A 26219-nucleotide genomic window follows, 5' to 3' on the forward strand; every position below is an offset into this window, starting at 1 on the left:
CGCAGGCGCTACAGTGTATCACACGTTTGTCTGTCAGTGTTGTGGAGCCTGGTGAAAAGACGCAAGGTGAGCGGGTGGGGAGCACAGTAGCATCCTTGGGATAAATAATGTTCTAGGCATGGGCGGTGTTATATTACAGGGGCGCACGTTTGCATGTGCTTGACATGCAGCAGAGGTTGCATTTATGAAACAAACGGGTTGAACCAAACCAGCCATGATTTGACTGCAAATCTCTACAGTTCTGTTGCTGCGTACTTAGCTTGCGTTACATACATATCAAAATTGTTTATTTCTGTAAGCTTTTAAACAATGTTTTTTATTATTATTATTAGCAGTATTATTATTTTTTTTACCTGTTATAGATAAATCAGGTTTATAATATAATCGTTCAATGTATAGAGTGCTTAGCCCTTCTGTGAGCCCCTGGTCGATTACATCACCATTAGCTTTTAGTTTCATCACTGCATTCAATTGTACTTTATTACTTGGCATAGAATAGTTATTAATGTAAACCCCACGATCCAAATTTGAATGTTGCAGCATGATCCATTTCAGCTCCAGGTCTAGGGGCATGAGTATAGCTATATTTGAGTCCAGGGTACTTACTTGTAGAGTTATAGAGCACTTCAAACTAGAAGCGCAGATTTTAGATACTGTAGTAACAAAATGCCCTCAGTAGTATTTTATTTATATACTGTAGAGTTGTAGGTCCTGTGAGCAAGGCTTCATTCATGAAACATATTACCAGTGATGACTGTGATACACAATGAAGCATGTTTATGATTTATTTTTATGGTATAACTGTACAAATAGTGGAACACAAATCATGCATGTTCATCCAACATATTGTAGCGTGCACGGGGGAAGGCAGCAGCAGGGATAGTAGGTGACATAATCACACACGAAGACAAGATATACTCTCATTGCAAAGGAGCTGGCTCTTTTGTACAGCGGTATCGGCGATATGCTTTAGTTCAAGAGGTCCCGGGTTCGCGCCCGCCCTCCGCCTGTGTGTGGATTGCCTCGCCTTGTGTGATGCGCCTACCTGCGTTAACCGAGATCGCTACAATATTGGCATCTAGACTGTAAGAAAAGAAGATGGCAACGTGTGCTGTTGTATGTGCACAAATGTCACTCTACCGACATGGTATTGTTTGGCAAGTTTACTTTTTTAAATGTGCAATTTACAAATGCAACATTATTGGACCTCTGTTAAAGAATCAATAGTATTTCCTGTTACATAGAGAAACGTCTTACAAAACTTTCTTTTAAAAGCGTGTGTGTGTGTGTAAGCTGTGAGCCAGTTTGCTCCTTGCAATGAGACCAGGAGTCTGATTCTAGTCCCTGTGTTAGCACATGGAGGATGTTTATTAACACAAATTTAAAATGTGTGATAAAAAGGTTGCTATGCGTTCATAAACACAGAATGTTCTTCGCATGCTTGAAGTATGAAGGTGTTTTTTTCCCCTCTCTGTTACAGGCAATCCAGGATAAAAAAAAAAAAAAAAGTTTACTCAGAAATATTTGGAGTGGGTTTAAAGTGATGGGGAGCGCAGGTTACAGCAAACCACACTGGATTTTAGTATCACCTCATATGTTTGCTTAATGATAGCTGTTTGCATAGTGTCCCCATCTGTGATCTGCAAAACATCCAGCTTCCAGGCAGCGGAACCTTACTCCTTGGCAAAGTGTGTACAAATATTATGGAAGTTGGGTACCCAGTGTTGGGTTTCTAGTGGTGTTGTGTAAATTACCTTGTCTAGGACCTGAATCGAATGTGATGTTTAAATAACAGTTAAACAACTGGTACTGCCCTGACAAAACTCAATTAAAGTGTGAAATTCAATTATATTTGTTTAAAGTGCTTTAAGGTCCTCATAGGGTTTTTTTTTTTAATGGGATGAGACAATGGTAATTTGTCAAGCATAAAAATAATACGTAGTTCTACAACTGATTTATTTTTGCTATATATTTGATATTTTGATTGATCATCCCGACCACAGATATATAATTGTAGGATGTTCCAATAGATTATAATAATCAAAACATTCTGTTACATTATTTTATACTTATCTAAAGATAATTACATACAATTGTTGGCAGAGCCTATATTTTGAAGCATAACTAAAAGTACTGCACATTTCGTGACTGATTTTGATCACATAAATATCCTTCCGTTGAGAAAAATGTTCTCCTCAGTCAGTCAAGTTGAGTAAATATCCAGTGTCACGGTCAACATTGAGAAAAAATATATACTCTGGGGAAAAGTAACAAAACTCAACCAGTTTTCTGTTTTATGGTCTTTTTATGGCTTTGGTTATTTATTATCCACAAAGTAAAAATGATGTGTGTTCTTGTGAGGCTGGCAGCTGGCTTTCTTCCAGACAGGAGCAGATTGCTGTTTGGGAGACAAATCCAGTGTAACTCCTGTAAGCTGCTACATTTACCAGCATCAGCAGTTCAGCAATCCATGGATATAATAGAATTTATCTGTTACTGGGAACTCCGTCAACATGTAAATAAATCCAGGCTGGCTCTGATATTATAATAGCCACCAGGGGCTTTCTGCAGGAAGTACTGTGGGATCGGTTGAAAGCTGCTGCTTTGCTGGCTGTGTAAATTATCAAATGTGTACAGTGACAGGCTGAACCATACATTTACAATGAACTTTAATAGAGGAGTGCGAGATACCACTTTGACAGGGAGAAAAGGTGAGAGCAGTATGAACTGGAGGCAGTTTGATCTAGTCAGAGATATCTGTTTTTAATCAAATTATGGTTATTAAAATTAACCATTTGCCTGTTTAAATGGCTATTATTGTTTTTACTTGATTTTTAAAAAATCACAAAAATTTTAGAGAGTAAGTAGCTTGAAATTGATTTTTTGAAATTGATTCTTAACATTTCATGATGTTGCAGTGATTCTAAGATTGCTTAGCGGTGTTGGGCTGACAGAATGAGAGAATGGCCACAGCTGAATTGAGTGAAGCACACAAGTGAATACTAGCCTGTGCTCTTAACTTTTTGTGCTGTTTGCAGGCTGAGTGGTTCTTCTTATAATGCCTCAAATACTGTCTGTGTTCAGGAGTTTTTAACAGAGCTCAGGAGCTGCTCTTCTTGAGGTATGTAATACAGGCTGGATCAGACATAATGTGTTTGTTGGAGTAAGAGCGAGCACCTTCTAGTGATCTCAGAATTAGGATTTCTCTCCTGCAGTTAATCCCTGTCATTATCTCCTGTCAGTTTAAACCACGCTTTGGTATGAGGCAGGACTTCCAATGTAAACAAAGCAAGGCTGTATTATGGTTATTATTTCTTAGCAGACGCCTTTAGCCAGGGCGACTTACAGTTGTATACAAAAAATACATATTAAGAATTACAGTACAAATAAGAGCAAGATACAAAATACATTGACTTCAGTCCTAATAAGAGCAAATACAAAACACAGTACGATTTGATATCGGGGCAGTTCAAGAGCAGATAACAGTGTTGATAGTTACATCAGGGTTAGACACGAGTGCAAGTGAAATACAAGATACTACAAATTAGGTTAAGTGCAGGATTAAATACAGTAAAATAGGGAGCAGATAAGAGCAAGTTAAAGTGCATTAAAAGCAGAGTGCTATATTATTCAGAGTTGAGTTTTCCAGGTGTTGTCTGAAGAGGTGTGTCTTGAGGAGGTGCCGGAAGGTGGTCAGGGACTGGGCAGTCCTGACATCCGTAGGAAGGTCGTTCCACCACTGCGGGGCGAGGGTGGAGAAGGAGCGGGCTCTGGAGGCAGGGGAGCGTAAAGGAGGTAGAGCCAGTCTTCTAGTGCAGGCGGAGCGGAGAGGTCGGGTGGGGATGTAGAGGCTGTATGTACCAGGATGAGCGGCTATGGATACAAATCATTAAAGAATGCCACCACCAGGCCTATTCAAAAAAGCACTTGTTTCCCTTTCCAAGAGAGTAGCTAAATTCCTGGTTATTCTTACATTTACTCAGTTTAAGTCAATCGAATTTGGTACACATGCCAGCTAGTTCAACTAATGTAAAATGTAAATAATGAGGCGAAACCAATGCCTCAACAGGAATTCACTTTCAGCAATTCACTTTCTCACAAAATAAACTATTGTAGACATAAAACTTGTGGTTTTATGTACTAGGCTAGGTGGTGGCATTCTGTTATATATGGGTTTGAATCCATCTCATTCCCTCAAAGCCATTCTTTGCTGATCGAAGATTATTTAACGATGTTGAGCTGACAGGAGAGAAGGGCTGCAATTGAATTGAGTGCAGCACTCAGGTGATTACTTGAGCAATTAACAATCCCTTTACGAGTTAAATAAAACAATCAAGGTTAATTACATTTTAAAGGAGAGTAGGAGGATGTACCTGGTACATTCAGTGGCAGTCAAGTGGTTAATAGTAACCATTCCTGAGTGACCTTTCAAATATCCTGCAAACCAATCTACTGAAACATTACACAATAAGTTTTTGTAGCAAGAGCATATGATTTACTACAGAAGTGCGCCTTACATCCACAGGGGGAGAAGGTAATGGTTACACTCTGTACCAGATGTACAGTACAGTACTTAGAGGTTAGACATGGTACAAGGAGCTATACTGAGGCCAGCTTTGCTGAGCTTTAAAATAAACCAGGATCTGATGACTGAAACAGAAAATGATACAAAGTGGATCTAAACAACAACAAAACACAAACTATTGTTATTTAATGCCCATTTCATGGTGCTCTTGTTGAGGGACTGGCTGTGGTCAGAAGGATATTCACAATCTTAATTGATAATTGGGGATTTAAACACCGGGCAAATCAGACTTGTTCCGTGTTTCTTGACATATCCCCTTTTTAACTCATATTAGATTCATTTTCACAATGTAAAATTGTTGTGTTTCATTTTTTCATGTTTCCCATGCAGGAGACATTTGAAAACATACAGTATGTCTGTTGAGAAGCGCCTTGCGTTTTCCATTGTGCAGTTTCTACGAGATCAAACACAGTCAGAGACTTTGAATTCAGACGAACAGGAAAGCCTGGAAGGTAGGTTATTAATCATAGGCTGCACTGAGCTCTCATTGCTTCATAGGAAATAAATAGCTGCTGAAAGCATTACCACGTTTGATGACAGATATAAATATTTAAAGATGTGCATAGTGTAGTACATTCTTGCTCTTGTGTGATTTTTTTTGTAAACTTGAAGAAAATACATCTTAAGGTGTTATATGTTGTATCATAGAAGAGTTGTTTTTCAAAGTAACATTGTATTATCTTACAAAGCTCAGTGCAGGGTTCAGAATTCCTGGATTTTGATGATATTTTTCATTCGTATCAAGGCCAAATTATGTTTATCTATCTCAATGCTGTTGTATAGCAGTTGTTCTGGTCCGATTTGTTGTCTTTTAAACAAAACAAAACAAGTCTTCATTCCATTAGCTAATTAAGTATGGAAGTCCATTTGGGCCGGCATGGTGCCATGTTCACTTCTAAGTTAAAGGAATGGTTTGTATCATCAGCATGTTGTTCATGTTTAATTTGTTACCGGTCAATATCCCATTATGTGTGTTCTCTTCTGAAGCGAGGTGGTGCTAGAAATCACCACTAGGTAGTTTAGTAATGTAATGTCTGACCCCTCTGCTACTACAGTACTGTGAATTACAGTATTACAGTACTGAGTGGAAAATCTTCTGATAGAATCGCAGTGTTCCATTCTGCAATTTCTACAAGATCAAACACAGTCAGAGACAGACAATACAGCTGCATATCCCTAGAGGTCAATAATGAGTTTGACAAAAACAACTGCAGAACATGGTTGAGAACACACATACTAAGACATTAAAAAGGTAATATATATATATATATATATATATATATATATATATATATATATATATATATATATATATATATATAAATAAAATGTACCCTACTTTATACTTTGTAAATAAATGTTTTATTATTATTCCTTATGAATGCATCTGTTAAGTTGCCATACAGTGTCTGGAGACAACGTTCAAGATCAGCTCAGTGGACAGTCACCTAGCAGTTCCACAGCCTTTGACAGAAATATTCTTGAACTCTGTCTTCAAGGTAAGTCACGTCTGCCCTTTGTTTGTACATCACTGCATGTCTTGAATCACCAATTGATCTGCTTTTGGATTTAAATCTGTTGATGGTTTTGTATTAAAAAAGTGTTAGTCAAATAGTAACCAGAAGTATTAAAGGAAAAACACCAGAAAATATAAGCTCATGCAAGCAGCATTATCTTTATTTCTCAGGTTTCCATACAGCACCCTTTACAAAGGAATCTTTCAGATCATTCAGAGTTTAAATATTCATTTCTTTTAAAGTTGTAAGTGCTTGAAACAGTATTCCAAGTTCCATGTGTACTCCTTTGTATGTGTAGTAGCGGCAGATATCCACCATGTGCTGTATAGGCTCTTTATCTAGATTCATGGCAAAGTCTCTGCTAAAACAGCACCTTTATGGGTTTTTTTTTGTCTCAGTGGTTCATATATTTAATCCTGGTGAGACGCAAGGCTTTTCTGAGCCCTGGTATTACTGTTGCAGTCCTTTGAAGTTAGAGGAGGCATGATTATTACAAAGTCAAACTCTTTTTTTATTATTTTTTAAAATCTGTTTTTACAGAATGATAATCTGTCTATGCCAGAGATTTCTCCTTCCCCAGAAGACGCAGAAAGGGCAGAGCAGCTGAAAAATGCAGGTACATCATTAAACAAAACAATCATTAATATTCTTTGGATGTTCATTTTCTGAAACTGCATTTCGTTTATATATTATAAAGAGCTCATGGCACTGCATTTAAGCGTGGATTAATTGGGCTCCTCTGCATTTATTTATATTACTAGAATTTCAAAACCTAAAACACATTTACATTTTTAGTAATTGTGATTCTTTTAAGACTTATTTGTATACTTTTGTAGGAAACAATCACATGAAGGAAGAGAATTACAGCTCAGCTGTGGAATGTTACACAAAAGCAATCAACCTGGACCTAAAGAACGCAGTGTATTACTGCAACAGGTGAACATGTGAACAGAGCAATGCCTGTCTGTGTGGTTTACTAGTAACACATAAAAACAAAAACAAAACAAACTTTACAATAGCATGGCCAAAAACCAACACAGTTTATTTCTGGTACTGATTTTTCTGTCTAGAGCTGCAGCTCACAGTAAACTAGGAAACTACACCGAAGCCACAAGTGACTGTGAGAAGGCTATCGCAATAGATCCAACCTACAGCAAAGCATATGGAAGGATGGGGTAAGTCACGCCTTTCAGATCACGCAGTCGTCATACTGTATGTGTTCCAGATTTATCATCCTGTTCAGTCTGCCTACTTGGATGACCACTTCTGACCAAATGACCTGCCTCCTGGGTCACTACTTCAGATAAATGTCTGGGTTTATGGCTTGATTCTATTGAAATCATGAATTCCATATTGAACAGCTTGTACATACATGCAGAATAAATCATGTCTTTTTATATAGACATGGCAATGTTTTCTCCCCCATGAGGGACGCTGTCGATTTTCAAAACAATATTACCATTGATAGATTATGTTGGTGTACAGGAGTGCTTCCCATATAGCCTTGACAAAGTTGGTTCCTATTTACAGTGGTGCTGCAATATTTATTTTCAATGCACATTGCAATCAGTGTCATTGTTCTCTCTCTCTCTCTCTCTCTCTATATATATATAAACGAGTATCTAGGGTCGTTCAGTCCGGACAATGAACTGCACCTCAAAATAGTTGATTCATACTGTATGCTGTGTTACAGTACAACAAAGGTGATGCAGTAAATACAATTCTTCATCAATGCTCCTATATAAATTGCACAGGTGTTCCTTTCATTGTTCATATTGAACATGGTTAAACTGGGCAGTTTGTTTTACATGAAATTACATCAAAAAAGTGAAACTGAATTCCCACACACCTTTTTTTTATTTATCTGCAAATAAATCTGTTTTGTCCTGCTAAGAGCTGAAGTCACTGAGAGAGAGAGAGAGAGAGAGAGAGAGCAGCACAAGCACTTTTTGAAGCTAACAAGAAAATAACTGGTTTTAAGAATAACAAAATATGTTTTTATTGACATGACCTGTGACAACCCATCTCACAGCAGCTACAATATGACTGGTAATTACCAGTTGAGCCCCATGCTCTCCAAGAGAGAATATTAGTCCTGTTCCTAAAATGTATGCATTAAAATGTATTGGTGTTTTGCATCATCCTTTCAGAAGTATTGATCCTCAGAGTAAGTATTAATTTTGGTTTTGTCTTCACTGTGACCTCAACAGAAGTCGATACCTGCTTAATTTTTTTCAGGACTGACTTTCAAAATCCTTTTCATTTTTTCTGTCAGACTGGCCCTGACTGCTATAAATAAATACACAGAAGCTGCAACTTATTTCAAAAAGGCCCTGGTCCTGGATCCTGAAAACGACACGTATAAATCCAACTTGAAAATGGCAGAGCAGAAGCTGAAAGAAGCCTCCAGTCCAGTAAGTTTCAGTTCTGCACGTCACGAAGAGACACACAGAGCACACGGGGGGTTTGATCTCCAGTGCTTGGTCATTTATATTGAGTTAATCTCCACTATGGAATCTACTACAAAATAAATTTTAAAAAAAGGAAACCACATTTATGCATATTTAATTCAACGTTGTCATTTAATAGAGCAAAAAAGAAAAAGGTACTAACCAAGGTTTTAAAATAGTCTCTTTACAAGCACTGGCTATTGATACATTTCTGCATTCCAGTACCTTTGCAGTATTGTAGCTCACCATGGTCTAACTGCAGCTTGACCATTGGACTGAGTTTCAACAGGAAGTGATTAGGTTCCAGACAGGAACAGAAACTTTGAATCTATAGTGTTGTCTTTGAAATATATGCTTATTCTAGACTGAAGCATAAAATGCAAGAACAAGACGGAAAAAAAGTTTAACAGAGTAAAAAGCGGACCAGTCATAATGCTGCTAGTGCTACTAAGAGGTAAGAAAAATAATTTAAAACCTTGATTAGTTCAAATGCAAAACCAAAGCGGTTAACTGTTGGAAATTAGGAATGTGGAATCAACGTGGCTTTTGTATACATACAGCTGAGGTTTTAAAAAAAGATATGAAATTCATGATACCATGGACCTTTTAAAAAAGTGTCAGCATAATACACAGTCAGTGGTTTTTGGTGAAAGATTATCTGTAATCAGTTTCTTAATCAATCAATCTATTTTATATAGCGCCTTTCATAATGGACCACCATCACAAAGCACTTTACAAGATAGTGAGGAACAATGCATAATGAATTTAAATCTAAAATACTTGAATGTATCTATTGGCAGACTGGAACTGGACTGGGATTTGACATGGCAAGCCTCATAAATAACCCTGCCTTCATCACCATGGTAAGTGGGCTCACTGTGAAACAAATATCAATGTACTGTACCACGGGTAGTTTGTAGTCAATGCACAGAATACTGTAGCTCAGAACTATAGCTATGTTTGAAAAATCACAGTGAAGTCATTGATTTTGTGTGTGTGCGCGCGCGCGCCAAGAATACTAACCTTTATTTTTCAACGGTGCCGTAAATCAGTATGTTTTAAACTGACAGCAAAGAGACAAGTAGACTGCTTATTTAAATAAATAACCCAGAAGACAACATTTAGGTGTTTCATTAATAAAGGCATTGTCGAAATGTGTCATTTTGTATTAAACAGAAGAATATTGCCCTGCTATGATATACACCATAGTGATGTCATTAGAAAACAAGTTATACTGTATTACATTACCATGTGTACAACATTGTTAAGTATATACGGTATATTTTTTGCCTTTATTTTCAGGCTGCAAGTGTAATGCAAAACCGTCAAGTGCAACAGCTGTAAGTATTGTAATTTATTATTGTCATATTTTTTTTGTATATAAATTTAGAATTCTACTTTCATACGAGATATAGTGACATACGTATCTTTTGTTTTGCAAACAGCATGTCAGGAATGATGTCTAATGCAGTGGGAGGCCCGGCGGCTGGTGTTGGGGGTTTAACAGACTTGTCCAGCCTTATTGAAGCGTACGTGTTGCTGGTGACTCTTTTCATACAAACACCCATATACAGTAACAGTGGGCTCCAAACAAAACATATGAAGACACCATCCCTAATCATGTTATATTGTCTAAGACCTCATAGTCTTCACACAATTATTTTTTATATAACACATTACGGCAAATACAGTATAGTAAATTGTATTATGCTTAATCTCTAGTATTAAAAGAAGGTAGTTATTTCTAATGCTGTATTGACAATACTAACGCTATAGGTGCTCCATGTAAAATGTCAGTGTAGCAGAAACAAATTTACAAACAACTTGCACACTCGTTGAAACGCCTTTCAACACTGTAGCAATAAAATGTTTTACCTATTTGTTTTGCTTCCCTGAGCAGATATAATTACGGATGCCATTTAAATAATTAAATTATTGTGAGGCACCTAAACCAGAGCATAGATAGATTATATATATACACACACACACTCCATAATTGACACTTCAGGATTACTTTTCCAAGCATTATTTTTATTTTCCCCCATCCCTCCCCCATAGGGGACAGCAGTTTGCACAGCAGATTCAGCAGCAGAACCCAGAACTGATAGAACAGCTGAGGAACCACATCCGCAGCAGGTCATTCAGCGGCAGTGCAGAGGAACACTCCTGATCTACTGCAGGTATGTTTAATGCAAGTGTCCAGCAGGCAAGCCATACTAACGTAATAGGCTACATAGCCAAAAACTGAATTGTATTTAATGTGTGTATTTATTTATTTTAAACTGTTCCCTTTTTACTTTGTTGGACATAAAACCAATCACAAAGCTGCCTTTGCTTGCTGTTGCTATGGACTCCTATATGCAGGAAGGCATAGGGAGAATTCAGGCACCTACTTGGTGGAAACCAAGAAGCAGACACATGGTCAAACAACATGACCGCCTGAAAAGAGTATGTAGTGGGTTTCTGAAAAATAGTGTTACACATCCTCACGTGTTGCTACAACTGTTTAAATAATGTACCTGTAATTTATTTGCATTGTTAACATCCTGACAACTTTTTACACTTGTAACTTTAAAGTCCGTTTCAAAGCTCTTTTTAAAATGGCCACTCTAGTGCATGGATAGTGTAAGAATTATTGTCCACATTGTTAAACCGGTAACACAGCAGTAACTATCCATGATGTGGTACAGAACAGAAACCAAAGTGTTTTTTTTGGGGGGGGGGGGGGGTTTCCTGCAGTGATTTAGAGGACAGATCTCAAACCCCAGTGCACTAGAGCAGCCATTTTGAAAAGAGCTTTGCAATAAAGTTGCCAGGATGTTAACAATGAAAAGAAATGACCTCTATGTTATTTAAAGTTGTAGCAACATGTGTGGATGTGTAATGCTATATTTTTCATAGCCCCACCACTTCCTCTTTAAAGCAAGCTGAAACCATTTTGAGATAGCTGTTTGAAAAGCCCATATTGGTGCAACAACTACAAGCCACTCTACTGCACAAGTTCTACTTGAATTTGTATTCCACATTGCAAACTAAAAAGGCCATAAAACAGATTGCATTTTCTATTAAATGTATAATTTATTCCTGTGATATTGTAACATTTCAATGTTAACTGTGTTTTATTCAGGAACACAGACAGAGACTGGAAAGCAACTGGGTTATCTGCTTAATATCAAATTCTTGGAAGACATCACAATCAACAGTGATGGATCAAATGGAAAAACTAATGGAAGAAACAATGTTATTGTGACGAGCAGTTAAGAACTCTGATTGAATTAAGATTCCTCTTTACAAAAACGTTGCATACTTACTTTACACAACTCTACATTTAACAGAGCAAACTAACATCACCACCACACTGCACTGGTACCATATTTAAAAACACCTTTTATATGTTTCAGCAATGTATTTAAGATGTATGCTGCTATTTACAGGCTTGCAACCATAGGCACCATGTATTAGCCCAGGTAGCATTATTTTTTCCATGTTGGGAAATGTAGTTCGAGAAAGAAGACAGCAGCAGATGTCTTCATATAATTTCCTATATTTTAGGAACTATAAACTACAAAGTGTGTATGTTACTGTAGTTGTTCACAGACATGTTTGCTTACAGTGACTTTATTTTGCATGTTCCTTATGACCATTTGGATGCATTCAGGAACATTTTGTATACTTCTACAGAACAGAACAGGGTTTAATGTCTTGTCACACTCCAGTGTTACACAATTAAAGCCCGGTAACTACAAAAAAAACTGACCTAAAGTGTTATTCTTTTAATCTGTGGGCTCTGTTCAGCTATTTTCCATGTATTGCCATTTCAAAGTTGAACGATTTAGCTCCCTCAGTTACCATCAAAAAGGCTTAAATCTCATGGGGGCTTGAGGGTTTACTTTGATGCAACATCCCCCAGGGATTTGAAAACTGACTAGTTCCTACACAAGTGCAATGTATCTAAAGAGACAGCAGGATACATCTTGCTGCTACAGACAATGCTGAGCACAATTGCTACAGAAATATGAATATTGTCATTGTGCTTTTTTAGTGGTTATGTATTTTCTCACTGTTATAGTACATAAACAGGAGGTCACTTAAAATCCATCTGGCTCCAGGACCCGTCTTAATGCAGACCATAATAAATATACTTATAATGGGCAACTACAAAGTCTCATTAATAGACGTGCGTTATCTGTAAAGAACACATTTCACTCACCAATTGGAGGACAGAAAGAAGATAATCTTTTAAAATAGTAACATTTGGAATGTAAGTTTTTAATAATAAATTTAGTGAAATACTTTCTTGTATAATCTATTAAACCATTTAGCACGGTTTCACATGCATTAGCAATTTGTTCCTCAAATATATTTAGAAAGGAAAACTGTTGTAAACACCGACCATTAAAACTTATATTAACAATTTATTCACACACATTTAAAATAACTATACAGTACTTTGTACGATTAAAATTTTCATATTTAAAACATTAGCATTTTTAAAGACTTTTAATAAAAATAATAAAGGTAAGTGATGGTGCAGAAAGTTCCAAAGTTGGTCCAGTTAGATATGGTCATGCTGTACGTGATAAAACTTAGCTTTCTGGATTCATATGTGAACAGACTACACATACTTGTGCAATATCATCATATTCGTATGTTCTTTTCAAAAACGTGTCCGTAAGCCTCAGCCCAGATATACTCTAAAATGGAAAAAATGAGAATCACGTTAAGTAAGCCGTTAGCTATACTTTCACAGATGCATTTAACTAAACGTACACGAGATACCAGTGGCACAGTTAAAAGCAGATGAAGAGATGTTAACACATATTTGTTAACCGAGAAAATGCCATTATTTTGGTAGCTCATTGACAATTAACTATAATCCTTTGTGTAATTCATGAAAACAGATGGCTGAAAACAACCAACTCGCCCAGGGCTTGGTCGGTCATTTGTGGAATATCTACAGTCCTCCCATCATTCAGTACGTTTACATGAGATTAAGTTTTCAGAAAACAAATGTGTTTGGAAAACTGAAAATTGTTTTTCTGAAAACGTTATTTCTGTGTTAACACGACTTGAAATGGATAATCCAATTACAATTCTGATAAATTCAACTGGATACATGGATTTAATTTCAGAAAACGTAGAGCATTTGCACATGCACAGTAGCGACTAGGATGGGAACAGACAGGGTTTGGTTCAGTCTGCAGTAAGACTGAGGCACGAATTGGCAGGTATTTTAGATTTAGTAAAGTTGCAAATTCTTATGCTGTATTCAACAGATCATTATCCTGTACACCTCTCTCAATGCCCAGTGTGTGCAAACTGTCCACTCCTTGCAACAGCTTATCCGTTTCTTCAGAAGCTACTGTGCTTTACATGCTTGTAAATTCTGAATGTACTTTACCTAGGTAGAATTCATCTGCTGCTCCAACGGTATAGGCCATTTCTGAGTTAACTATAGTTGTAATAATGGAGTTTTCTTTTGATCAAATACTATTTCTTTATTTAAATGAATATAACTTTATCCGTAACTAAACAAATGGATCCATGTAAACTGATCGGTGACTGAAATCTGACATCCATTTAGAATTCTTTTACGGATATTTTTTGTGGTCGGACAAATAAATACAACACAAAATAGAAAAGCATCATTTGGACTACATTTTATATAATCCAAAATCATTAAGCGGTTCCCATTATGTGCCAATATAGCCTGCTTTTTATTTCCACCCATACACAAGGCGCCATTCTATAACTTGCCAAGCAAAACTGACAAATAGTTATCATAGTTTCCTTTCTTCTCGTGTATTGTTCTTTTTAGATCTTGTTTATGATCAAAAAATGTAGTAGTTGGGCTGCAATATTTACAAAAAGTACTACTGTATTGTTGGTCCCATGACCCAGCATTGGTCATTTGGGATGCAATTGTTAATCTAGCAAAGACAAAGTCCCCAACATTTTGATCTATGGACACTGAAATAGGAATTTAACAAAACTCGTTCTCCCAACACCATTGTTCAAGTACTAAGTCTCTGTGTGTCCAAAAGGTTTAATCATTATTGCCGCTGTGTTTTTTTGTTTTATTTTTCTTGCTGGAAATATGGATAGAGTTGCTTTAATAACCACATGCAAGGGAATGATGTCAAAGTTTGCACATGTGCAGTACACTATCAGATTAAGTTTTCTGAAGTGCGTTTGTTAGTGTTCGGAATATTGTTGTTTTCCAAAACACAACCCCCCCCCCCAAAAAATGTGAACTTCCGAAAAATATCGGAATTCTTGTTCATGTAACCGCACTGAATGAAGTATTCTCTGTGTATACACTACCCTCCAACAAGAATTGACATACCAAGTACAGTTCCACTTCCAACTAATCCTTCTTCAATGAGAATACTCATTGCTGTGTAGCCTACCTGTAGCCCTTGGACTGAAGACAAGAGCTTGAGTGTAATATATAGGGATGAGCTGGGGTTTAACTTTCCCAGCTGCCTTCCTGAAATTCCACACCAGTGTATAGAGTTAGTGTTGCACATTTCCAAAACCAAGTCCATTGTTCTCTCGCTGCTGGAGAAAATGGAAGTAGTAAAAAAGGTTAAAGCCAGGTCTGAAAAGAACGAGACAGCAAACAGAAGTACACATTCTAAAAGCTTATTACTAGAAAATAGAAGGGGGATCTTATTAGGTCTCAGTTGACTACCATAGACAAATCATATGTCAAAACAAAACATGTATGATGTTCAATAGAAAGAGAGCTTTAATAATAATAATAATAATAATAATAATAATAATAATAATAACTCAAAAAGGAGCAACCCTGGTCCTGGAGGGCTGCTGTCACTCCTGGTTTTTGTTCCAACTGTACACTAAATTGATTAGAGGCTGTGATGTCCAGTGGTTAAAGAAACAGGCTTGTAACCAGGAGTTCCCCGGGTCAAATCCCACCTCAGCCACTGACTCATTGTGTGACCCTGAGCAAGTCACTTAACCTCCTTGTGCTCCGTCTTTCGGGTGAGACTCTGCAGCTGATGCATAGTTCACACACCCTAGTCTCTGTAAGTCGCCTTGGATAAAGGCGTCTGCTAAATAAATAATAATAATAATAATAATAATAATAATAATAATAATAATAATAATAGACCAATTAAGCTTATAATAGCTATTCATTAATCAAATTAAGTAAGTTAGGGTACAGTTGGAACAAAAACCAAGAGGGACAGCAGCCAGGGTTGAGTAGCCCTGACTTCGAGGGTCCCAAAGGTGTTTTATGGGATTAAGGTCTGGACTTCCTGTTAGCCACTGTATAAAACACTGTAGTCTTCTGTTCTACGGGTTTAAATGAATACTCCTCTACAATACCTGCAGTTGGTTATTTTACAAGTGATGTCAAACGGCTCTTCTAAATTTACAGTGTCCGGGATCAGCTCCAAGGAAAGCCGGACATCTCCATAACCAGGTGCCTTAAAAAGGGAGAGAGATTGAATATTGCAATATGTTCATGGCGATTTTAGAAAATGTATTCAGAAAGAACTAAATCTGCCTGATTACAGACACGATGTGCCAACTCAAACGAACCCTCTATTATGAGACAAGTTTGCTTCAATAAGCCAGCAACATTTTCTGTAAGTATAAAACAACTTGCAATAGCATTTTTAACTAAAGCCTTTTTGGGCACTTCTAGGATGTAACACAGAGCAGAAGGTCTAATTCATTCTTAGACTTGCCATTCTCTGGAGCTGACTGGTTTGAAGCCGCCCCCGTTCTCCAAGGTTAGTTTTCCATACGATGTCAAGTTTTCCAATCACAGTGACTCCCTTAATTACTCCAGCCTTTTCTGCAAACTCAGGTTTGGGTTTCAGACAGTACAGATACTGACGCGTGTCCATGGGCTGCAAGTAAGACATCTTCCCAAAGGTGGATGCACTAAAATGGGTTTTCATTTGTTATAACACAGGACAGTGCTGAATTGTACAGTACACACAAACCACCACAAATATGGGAATAATGTGAATAGAGTTCTACCAATAATGAAATTCATATTTTTAAATAGTGTAAAAAGAAGAGAATTTCAGCATGCCCATCCTAGCAATTCATGCTCAGTTTTTCCTCACCCCTCCTCTCCTGTGGAGACTGTATTGAGCTCTGTCACATTGTACATGATTGAGGGTTCCAGCGAGACCTTCTCCATAAACATAGGGGACGTTGTGATGTTCTGAATCTGTGCCTCTAAAAAGACTTCGTCTGTCTGTTGGGTCAAAACATTTGATCGAATTACTTTGTGTGGGCATCTTGGTTTTCTTATTAGTAGTGTATTAGGATTAGAGATAGAATATTGTGATTAGTTCATGCCTGCAAATCAAAAGTACTAGTAATTATCGTAAGCATAAAAATCAGAGCATCCAAAGTGATTAATAAAATTACAGGTCTGATTAACTTCATTTAGAAAGGGATGCAGTATAAAACACTCAGATAAACAAATCACACACAGAATTACCCCTTCTGTATATACACACACACCATTGCTGGCTGATGTATCAAATTCTTTAAAAATAATTTCCCGACAACAGCCAGTGATCTGCATGATATACTCTAACATCACAGCACTGATCTGGTGTTTGCAGGGAAAAAAATGTTTCTTAAAATAAAAAATAACCCACCACATCACTAGACAGCCTTCCCGACCGCACCTCAAATCATGACTTGATCACCCCTGTAAATCAGTCCTTGACCCTTTAAACCAAAGTCCGCCATTTGTGCAGAACTGAAGAAGTCAAGCCTGCAATCTTCAAATCGATATTAATTGCTTAACTCTTTCAACACAGCGTACCTCTATACAGATAACTCCACTCTAAACTATGCCCATTTTCTTTTTAGCAGTGTATAACTTCAGAGATTACACAACTCCAAACAAGTGTTATTAACCTTGTTCTAGTATCAAGATAGGAGTAAAAAAAAACTATTAGATGTCAGTAAGTATCAGTTTGTGACAAACTATGATTGCTGCAATCCCCAATTTGCAAACTTTTAAATGTATTTCACCAAGAAGCTACCACCAGGGCTGGGATCAATTCCTGTTTTTCAATTCCATTTCCAATTCATTTTTAAAAATCAATTCCCAATTCAAATTCCCATTTAATCAATTCCAACTCATCACTGATCAAAATTGCAATTATCAGTATTCTGTTAAAATGAGCTTCTCACAGTGCCAACAAACTACTTGAATTGAAGTCCCTGTTAATTAAATTGGCTTCAAATTAAAAGTTGCACAAATCACAATTATTTATGTCTCTAAACTGTCAATTCCAATTCGTTCAAGGAACTGGAAATAGATTTTAAAAAAAGGTATTGGAAATAAAATTGGGATTGAAAAACAGGAATTGAGCACAACCCTGGGTACCACCCAGACCCCAAATTTCCACTGATCCCCGCACCCGCGTAACCAATTTTCACATCATTGTTTTTAGTGCAAGATTACATTTAGCAGGCGTTCAGAGCAAGCGTTAAGTAATGAAGATAATGAAAAAGCATTGGACTTGCAAATAAAATGGTCAAAGGTTTATAAATGAAAACGTATCTAATCTTTTGATGGGTTTGTTGCACTGCCAGGGATGCTTTTCCATTACCTTTGAATTTCTCTGACTTCTGGATTACAGCCAGAGACAGAAAGTATGCTGCAACAAACGTAAGCAGTACAGACATTAGCAAAAAAAATAAAATTACCACAGAACTGAGGTCACTCTAATGGAGAGAAAAAAATAGAAAAAAGAAATAAAAATGAGGGTTATACTCTAAAGAAAATGTTACTATCAAAATTAGCAAAAATAAATAAATAAAAGCAATGGGGTAATATGCCCAATACTGCACTATAGTGACACCAACTAAACCAGTGTATATGCAAGGCACAAGTACTGGTGAATAAAACATCACAGCACCACACTGGTTTTTACTAGTCACCTTTATATTGCAGCACAAACCTACAAACATTTCTCATTTCCAGTGTGGCACAAACAACAAAAACTATATGGCACTCAGCTCAATACAAGGATGTCTAAATCTGCTGGCGTAAAACATTTTTAGCAATGATGAAGGTTACCTGGCATTCAGCCGTCAAATGAAATGTCATCTTAACAATGCTGAAACATTGCAAGATGTGTTACAACAGTCTGGGGATCAAAGCAAGACTCCCTCTGCATAGCAGTTAGTGTCATTCCAGATTTCATGAACTCAACATGTAATTCAACGTGGTTTCATGCAGGTTTCATCCGACGTCATGAAGCAACATTTGTTAATTCTACAGTGATGCAAAACCTCTGGCCACAGCTGTAGGTCACGCCTCAAAACTAGGACGGCTGGGTTTACACTACAAAAAAACAAAAGCTGCCCACAGGAGGCCAGCCATCTCGAAACTGGCTTAAAAGTGGCTACTGTAAACAGGGTGAACGTGAAACCTGGAATAGTTTAATCAGCTGTTCAATCAAAGGCTTCTTTTCTTCCTGGTTGTTTTTGAAAAGATGCTGCTGCTTCATTGACACATTATAAAACTCCAGAGGTAGGGATTCACCGATCCAAGGGGTTACTGTATTAATGCACTTGTGTAAGTTACTACATAAAAGAATGACATTTTACTCAAAAGTCTGAAATCAGCAGTTCCGGGTGCTTTTCCAAAATACTTATTGCAAATACTGTAAACTATCAGAAACCTTTACATCCATCACAAGCTTGTTGTCCTATTTATTGCCTGAAATATATTCGGTTTATGTATTTTTACAGAATCATTTTCATGATACCAAAAGTTAAGTAAACTAAAAGTTTCATTACTGTCACCAAGCTACAGTCTTCACATTGCAGCCAGAATAACTAGGTATACAGCATTACGGTAAGTTGAATTTCATATACCTCTGGAAATATTTTACATGTAGCTTAATTTTTTTACACTGTGCAACCATCGCGACACCATATCAGATAAGGTAAAGGATTGACTCCCAAGTTCTGCAATGATGCTGGACAATCTGATAACAGTCAATCTGTAAATAAGCCTAGAAATGTTTTCACTAATGTTAAAATGAATCCTAATATGTGTGATGGTAGATAAAAGATTAACTTTGACTTGCAATGAACATTGAGATGAATAGCTTGCACAAAGAATGTAGCCACGCAAGTACAATGTAGCCAAATAGAAAATGCAGCAGAAGTTGTTTTTCTTTCAACAAACGCCATCTCCGCAAACTTCAGAACTACTTTTTAGATAAAAAAATAAACACTCAATTTGTGTACATCCTCCATAATAAAACATGTGCCTTACCTCTGCATTGTAAAACTTGGTCTTCACATCCAGTGGTTTGAGAACCTGATTAAAAAGAGAATGCAAGCTAAATGCTGGTTTCTCAGGTTGCTCACCCATAAGTCCCACTTATGAAAACACCCGTCCAAACTCCTGCTTTTTAATTTAAAGATTCTTCAACACACAAAAACTGGTTCGACCAAATCTATTGAAATAATACCCCTCTACACCATAAAATCTCCAAAACGCTAACTTACTACAGACAATTGCTCAGAAAACTTTGAACTGAAAGCCGTGGGTTTGTTTAAAGAAGGGGAGCCCAGCCTTGTTAAGCCCTCCTAGTTAGAAGACTCTGCAATTCATCTAATTACATTACTGTTTGTCAAGGACATGCTAAATAGCTCAGAGATGAAGTCTGGACTAGAGGCAAACAAGCAGTAATATTACACAACAGTGTCATTAGGGATCACACGGCAAAGCAGCACGAAGGCTTCTACTTATTCAACTATAAGCAGTTTCCAGCTCACCTGAAACTTGAAGAATTTTCTAAAGTACAGCTTCTCTCCTGTCTGGGTGGTGTAACTGACTGCACACACCAAACTGTAATAAACAGAACACAGAAAATAACAAAAACCCAGCGATCACAGGCCTCATCTGATATGTCAAGGCAACATCAGAATCAGTCCCTTTAGTAAGGGGAAACAGAAAACTAGCTTACATGTGTGTTCCAATTTCTTTTACTTCATGATGAATAACATCATCAATACAGCATTCAGGTTTAAGATCTGACACAGCGGAATTGGATGCCGATAGGTTTAAACGTTGGGAGCTTGTCTGAAGATCTGCCTGGATTTAAAAAGAGAAATAAATTTTAAAAAAGCCTTACAGTGTTAAATAAGATTAACTCAAACCTTTGTTGGACATTCACTTACTCCGATTTAATCTAAAACTCATAACTGAAACATACCACCATTACCCTTACTAGTAAATAACGAACAAGTGAGCATTGTTATATTACCACTTTAGAAATAACTAAAGATATTGCTCTCCCTTTAAATGTTGGCCAATACGCTCTGGGGAAATTCAACACACTGAAGGTTTTAAACTATTAAAAACAGTTTGCAGGTAAAAGCAGTTACTAGTCAGCCTACAGAGAAGCATCTCACTTCCCACACCTTATCCAGCTAACTCTGTAAATAACCTCTATTCCTCATCCCTATGTCTACATGTGTTGGGAAAGACCGGCCCGTCAACATCAAGTTGCAACAGAAAACTAGTAGTCAGCTTTCTTACTCTGAACAGAAGGCCACGATTTATCTAGGTTTGCTCCAAGGTATCACATGAACTGCTCAACCCCCCCCCCCCCCCCCCCATATATCTCACTGCTGGGATCGATCTTTCCAATTTGTCCCATCAGTCTCTTCACAGTAGTTTTCACCTGCTCCTATCGTACCTTCACCAGAATGTCCTTCACAACTTGAGTGCTATCATTATGCACACTGATATAGCTGGAAAAGGTTTCCCCCAGAAAGATATTTCTGAAAAAAAGAAAGGTCGTTTTCAAGTCTGTACAATTTGAATAGATACTTAAATACTTACACTTCCAATACAAGGGCAAGCACTTTAACTAGTCCTATTCCAACAAGTATTTGCTCATCTGAACTTTGTATTCCCACTAAAACATTCCAAATTAAGACAAGATATAAAACATTTTACAGTACAATCACCTTTAAGCACTGATTCTTTGTGTACACATTTACTTGTAGGCATGTAATGGCAACAGCAGATCATTACAGACTTGTATGGTATATGAAGTCAGTGCAGTACTAAAATGTGCAATGTTGCATATCTTTATTAAACCTAAAATGCAACATTTTTAAACTTTACATTTTATAAATGTGCCAGGGGTACAATTTTCAGCTAATCTAATTAATCTTGGATATCAAATTGCAGATTCTGATATTCAGAGTTATTCAATAATCAAATTATGCTGTTTAGGGACTGGCAGCTATGAAACAGGAACATCAGCCGATAGTGCAGTAAAAAGAAATAGATGCTACAGAAAGCATCTGTTCCATTACTACTTCTGTTCAATGCTGCACTCTGTGTGTGTGTGTGTGTGTGTATGTGGGGGGGGGGGGAGCACCTTCTACTCTTACCCAAAGTTCTGTGGAAGTGTCAGCATTTCTCCAAGCATTATCGTCTCAGCCCCCTTTATGGTAGACGGGTCTTCCTTCATAAGTTGACCAAAAAGGTCTCCTGTATGAACACCACCACAAGTGCCTTAATTTGTTGTAAGCTTTGGATAAAGCAACCTGAGGCAATAACGATATTCTGATTTTTTTTTTTTAGTTGTAAAGAATACTATTTTTGCCCCTTGATTTCTCGCTCAGCTCTTACATAATTAATATTTATTGGTAAATCATGCAAATCAGTTTGATGAACATTGTGCTTTTGGTGTTCATTTATTTCCAATTACCTGTCTTCACATGTCACAGGCATGTTTGTGAACAACGTTGGTTTTGTCAACCGCATCACTGGGAAGAAAAAAAAAAAAAAAAAAAGCGTTTAGAATTTAGAATCTTTTTTTTATTTTTAAATTTAGCAGACACCTTTATCCAAGGCGACTTAGACTAGGGTGTGTGAACTGTGCATCAGCTGCAGAGTCACTTACAACTACGTCTCACCCGAAAGACGGAGCACAAGGAGGTTAAGTGACTTGCTCAGGGTCACACAATGAGTCAGTGGCTGAGGTGGGATTTGAACCGGGGACCTCCAGGTTACAAGCCCTTTTCTTTAACCACTGGACCACACAGCCTCCTAAAACAGTCCACCAAAACAGTCTGATGCTTAGTTTATCACTTTCAATATAAACTGGCCGAGTGATAAAGTCTTAAAATCCACGTTTATATATAAAACAATGTGTTACTGTTGCTTGGTGGCCAGGTGTCATGCAATAAATCATGCAATAAAAGCATGAAATGCGGCACTACCAAATTTGGATAAAATAACTACAGTACATAAAAATGTAATTTGTAAATATGTTTTGTTTTAAATACATATACTTGTATTACCCCAGAGACAAATGTCCTTACAAGTGTAAATTTAAGAAAGCATGCTTATCCCAATCAATGTCCCAGAAGGAGTGCACTTACTCAGCACGTATACAGAACAAGGTTGCTCAGTGACTTTTTGGAATTTCATAGTTTTTTTTTTTTTTTTTTTTTTAAAACAGGTTTTCCCAATTTTAAGAAAAGGCAACACCAAATTGCATGAAATTTCTAAGATGCTTTTATTTGAACTAAACACAAGTCACTCAATTCATATTCATTAAAATGTACTGAAATTTAATGTAAAAGGGTTATCCTATAAAACACAAAAATAATAATAATAATAATAATAATAATAATAATAATAATAATAATAATAATAATGCTTAAGCTAACAAATACCTGCATAACATTTTACAAATCTATTGCTACTATCAGAAGTATACAAATTAACTATAAAAACAAATTCCTGTCAAGGACAATAGATAAAGCATCAGGTCAGACTACCAGAAAAGCTTCAGTTATTGAGTAAGAAGGTAAAAAATGTAATTCATGGAGTAACAAATAAAAATAAAAAAATGCCATCATAAATAAAATGTATGGGTTAAAAATCACATGCTAAAAATATTACCATGCTTATGCACAACTAAACTGAGTTTGCCAGCAAGCTGGAAATGTTGTTTTAGGAAATTGGCAACATATTCACAGTACAAAATGTCACAGAATATCCATATCTGACCAAGGTCTCTCTGGATGTTTGCATTACAAGTAGGAAGTTTGGAGTGCCTCATTGCTCTGCTCAGCAGAGTCCAAACACTTTCCAAATCCATTCCCTTGCAGTTACATTCCTCGATTACCCATTTTGCCCGCTGTAATGAATGCAGCTGGAATCCTTCAAGGACTTGCTGAAATTCCTTTGAGAAAGGCTGAACGTTCTCACCGAGCAGTCTGCCGGGAACAGAAACACTCCAAGACCTTTTAAACTCTCTTGCTTCATTGAAAGTTCTTTCTTCCGAGAGTACTGCTGCTTCTAAATGAACTGATGATGCTCTGTGCGAAAACCGGTGTCTCTTCAAATCAGTACAAAACTCCTGTAGGCCGTCTGTGCAGTCATAGCTTTGAGAAGCCACCAAAGGCTGAGAAGCAAATAAAACATGTTCAATTCTTGCCACTTCATTAGGTGAAATGACTGGTGGGATTGTGGTAGGTGTTAATGGTGGCTTGCTGTCACTATGTGGGAACCAGGGTTTAAATCTTGGTAAAGGTCTTGTTGGAAACTTCTCTATTGCTTTTTCTGCTATTTCCAACAACTGTGGTAGGTTGTTTTGACGTCTGTAGTGCAATAGTACATCCATACCAATAACAATCTGTCTGTGCACATTTTATTTGTTCAATTTGTTCTGATGTCCATAGTAGGTCTGAAGACAGCAGGACCTGAAGCAGAAGTATGGTGTTGCTGTCATACAGGTGTTGCTTTTCAGGACTACCTACTGCATGTCTCTGGTTTCCACCACCCTCATTACATATAGATGGAATCCAAGTTTATATCTTCAGATCACATTACAGCAACCACTGAAAACATACATTTAGCATTTTATAGTCAGCTTTGGTGTTTCTGTTTTTATTGTAAATTCCGAACAGTAGAATCATATCGTGCTTTTTGAATAGTAGCAAAACCAATTTAATTATTTGATTTACGTAGATAGGAGAGGGAGAGGGAGAGGGAGAGAGAGAGAGAATGTACAAGAAAAGCCTGTATAAATTTTTTTTTAATACTATTCAAAAACAATATCTAATCAACATTCGCAGATATCATCAAAATTCAGTCCTGCAGTTACGTTACGGACCAGTAGTTTTAGAATTTGCGAAGTCTAAATTTTGGTCCAGAAATACAGTAATAGTAACCCTATCTTCACACGGCATGATAATTCTGTCTAGATTTATAAAATAGGCGTTAGTTATGCTGAGACTGTCAACGCACTTTATGTTATTGTTTTCAACTAGCACAGTCAGGATGCCCCTTCCGCCTTTACTGACGCCAACGCTTACTAAGCGGCGTAGGTGTGGCGAGGTTATTAGAATATAATAATACACTCGAAAACAATGGAAAATATAGTCTATGTAGGACGTCATGCATCATGCTTATCATTTTATTTTCAACCGTGTACCTTTCAAAGCAAGCAGGTGCTCTTGTTTGGCCTGGTTGACATCCATCTTCCCAGAATCTGCTTGAACTTTCACCTGCATTGCAGCGAGGACTACGGAATGCAGTTGGGCACAGACTCGACTTGAAACTAATGCGTAAAAAAAAGCGTAAACGAAGCTTCGTTTTCCACTTTTATTTAGATTATTAGCGCCGCCTACTGGATCTCCTATAATTTAACAAGTTCCCTTACATCAGTGGTTTTCAAATTTATTACGCCCCGTACGCTAAATTCCAAATAATCTTGATATCCAGAAAGAATAAAAAAGGTACATGTATCGATATGTTTATTATTCCAATTACACACACACACACTAAATGGCAAGCCAATAAGGCGTGCTTTTTTGCTAGAGTGTCCAAAGGGGCTAAAGAAAATGGTTGCTGTAAAAAGAAACCCAAGTACTGTATTTGTAGTTTAGTGTAAAATGTAACATTTAAATATAAACATTACAGTCTCCTAAGGGGGTCTAATCCGTGGAAATATAACAGTAAAAATAAAATAAAAAAAAGGATTGTATGGACAATGCTGCAGAAGGAATAAGAGGTCATATTTATCACCTGACGAATAATGACAGTGCCAGGAGTGTGCGCTGACAGTGTTATGGCAGGGCAGGTGTATCGAAATGTAATGCTTGTATGATTACTATTATCTTAGGTTCCTTTAAATTATATGTCGTGCATTTATTTCTTGTTAACAAATGACTTGTTTTATTGGTGGCCGTTAACAATGTTGGGGATCATCTGTTTTTAGTATACCAGCTCGGCAGCTTGTTACAGCTTGCATTTCAAGCGTTTAACCTCGGGCATCATATGTCAGTCACCCCTTCCACGTACGCCTCCTCCTGTTCAAAACTTGCTTTTTCTTTCATTGCAATTTATGCTAATTAAGAAACAAAACCCTACGTCTGTGTTGAAAACACTACAGTAGCCTACGTGTTATGGTTCTGGCAGACTACTTTCGCATCCTTACTCGATCAAATTGTTCAGACTTCGTATTCAGTCTTGAATAAAGAAGACTACGCGGTGATCTGATTCAAGCATTCATAATTCTAAAAGGTATTGACAATGTCGATCACAAATGGGGATTAGATAAAGGGGCATTTTTACAGAGAATGTTGTTGAAGCTGACACCCTGGGAT

General features: G+C 37.1%; 2 protein-coding genes across 7 annotated transcripts; one reads left to right on the plus strand and one right to left on the minus strand.

Annotated features, from left to right (window-relative positions):
- LOC117404014 (small glutamine-rich tetratricopeptide repeat-containing protein beta-like) lies at window positions 1-12290 on the plus strand. 3 transcript variants are annotated; one of them, XM_034006622.3, is made up of 13 exons: window positions 30-66; window positions 1625-1688; window positions 4916-5037; window positions 5981-6084; window positions 6643-6718; window positions 6939-7038; window positions 7173-7277; window positions 8378-8516; window positions 9353-9415; window positions 9855-9892; window positions 9998-10081; window positions 10611-10732; window positions 11680-12290. In XM_034006622.3, exons 3-12 carry the CDS (start codon window positions 4938-4940, stop codon window positions 10720-10722), a joined length of 921 nt encoding a protein of 306 aa, XP_033862513.1. In that variant the 5' UTR covers window positions 30-66; window positions 1625-1688; window positions 4916-4937; the 3' UTR covers window positions 10723-10732; window positions 11680-12290. The 3 variants fall into 3 exon arrangements, with proteins under 3 accessions (XP_033862514.1, XP_033862513.1, XP_033862515.1); XM_034006623.3 differs by lacking the exon at window positions 1625-1688 and having other exon boundaries at window positions 1-66; XM_034006624.3 differs by lacking the exons at window positions 30-66; window positions 1625-1688 and adding an exon at window positions 3640-3795.
- Window positions 12291-12800: 510 nt separating this feature from the next.
- Window positions 12801-22113, minus strand: LOC117404008 (trafficking protein particle complex subunit 13). Of its 4 annotated transcripts, none has more exons than XM_059010427.1 (11): window positions 21987-22113; window positions 21281-21365; window positions 20546-20673; window positions 20355-20427; window positions 19849-19893; window positions 18267-18284; window positions 16658-16791; window positions 16271-16469; window positions 15906-16006; window positions 14963-15110; window positions 12801-13246 (listed from the first exon to the last, which is right to left on the minus strand). In XM_059010427.1, exons 1-11 carry the CDS (start codon window positions 22064-22066, stop codon window positions 13139-13141), a joined length of 1119 nt encoding a protein of 372 aa, XP_058866410.1. In that variant the 5' UTR covers window positions 22067-22113; the 3' UTR covers window positions 12801-13138. The 4 variants fall into 4 exon arrangements, with proteins under 4 accessions (XP_058866410.1, XP_058866405.1, XP_058866423.1 ...); XM_059010422.1 differs by having other exon boundaries at window positions 14963-15113; XM_059010440.1 differs by lacking the exon at window positions 18267-18284.
- Between the last annotated feature and the right edge of the window lie 4106 nt (window positions 22114-26219).

This window comes from Acipenser ruthenus, chromosome 1 (assembly GCF_902713425.1).
Source record: "Acipenser ruthenus chromosome 1, fAciRut3.2 maternal haplotype, whole genome shotgun sequence".
Taxonomy (NCBI): Eukaryota; Metazoa; Chordata; class Actinopteri; order Acipenseriformes; family Acipenseridae; genus Acipenser; species Acipenser ruthenus.

Coding starts and splice junctions, on each gene's coding strand:
- LOC117404014 (XM_034006623.3), top strand. CDS start 4,938: ATGTCTGTTGAGAAGCGCCTTGCGTTTTCCATTGTGCAGTTTCTACGA. Junction 7,039..7,172: donor GCAGTGTATTACTGCAACAG/GTGAACATGTGA, acceptor TTTTCTGTCTAG/AGCTGCAGCTCACAGTAAAC. Junction 8,517..9,352: donor TGAAAGAAGCCTCCAGTCCA/GTAAGTTTCAGT, acceptor ATCTATTGGCAG/ACTGGAACTGGACTGGGATT.
- LOC117404008 (XM_059010422.1), bottom strand. CDS start 22,066: ATGAAGGAAGACCCGTCTACCATAAAGGGGGCTGAGACGATAATGCTT. Junction 21,366..21,986: donor ACACTTCCACAGAACTTTGG/GTAAGAGTAGAA, acceptor TCTTTTTTTCAG/AAATATCTTTCTGGGGGAAA. Junction 16,470..16,657: donor GTCTCCACAGGAGAGGAGGG/GTGAGGAAAAAC, acceptor AACCCATTTTAG/TGCATCCACCTTTGGGAAGA.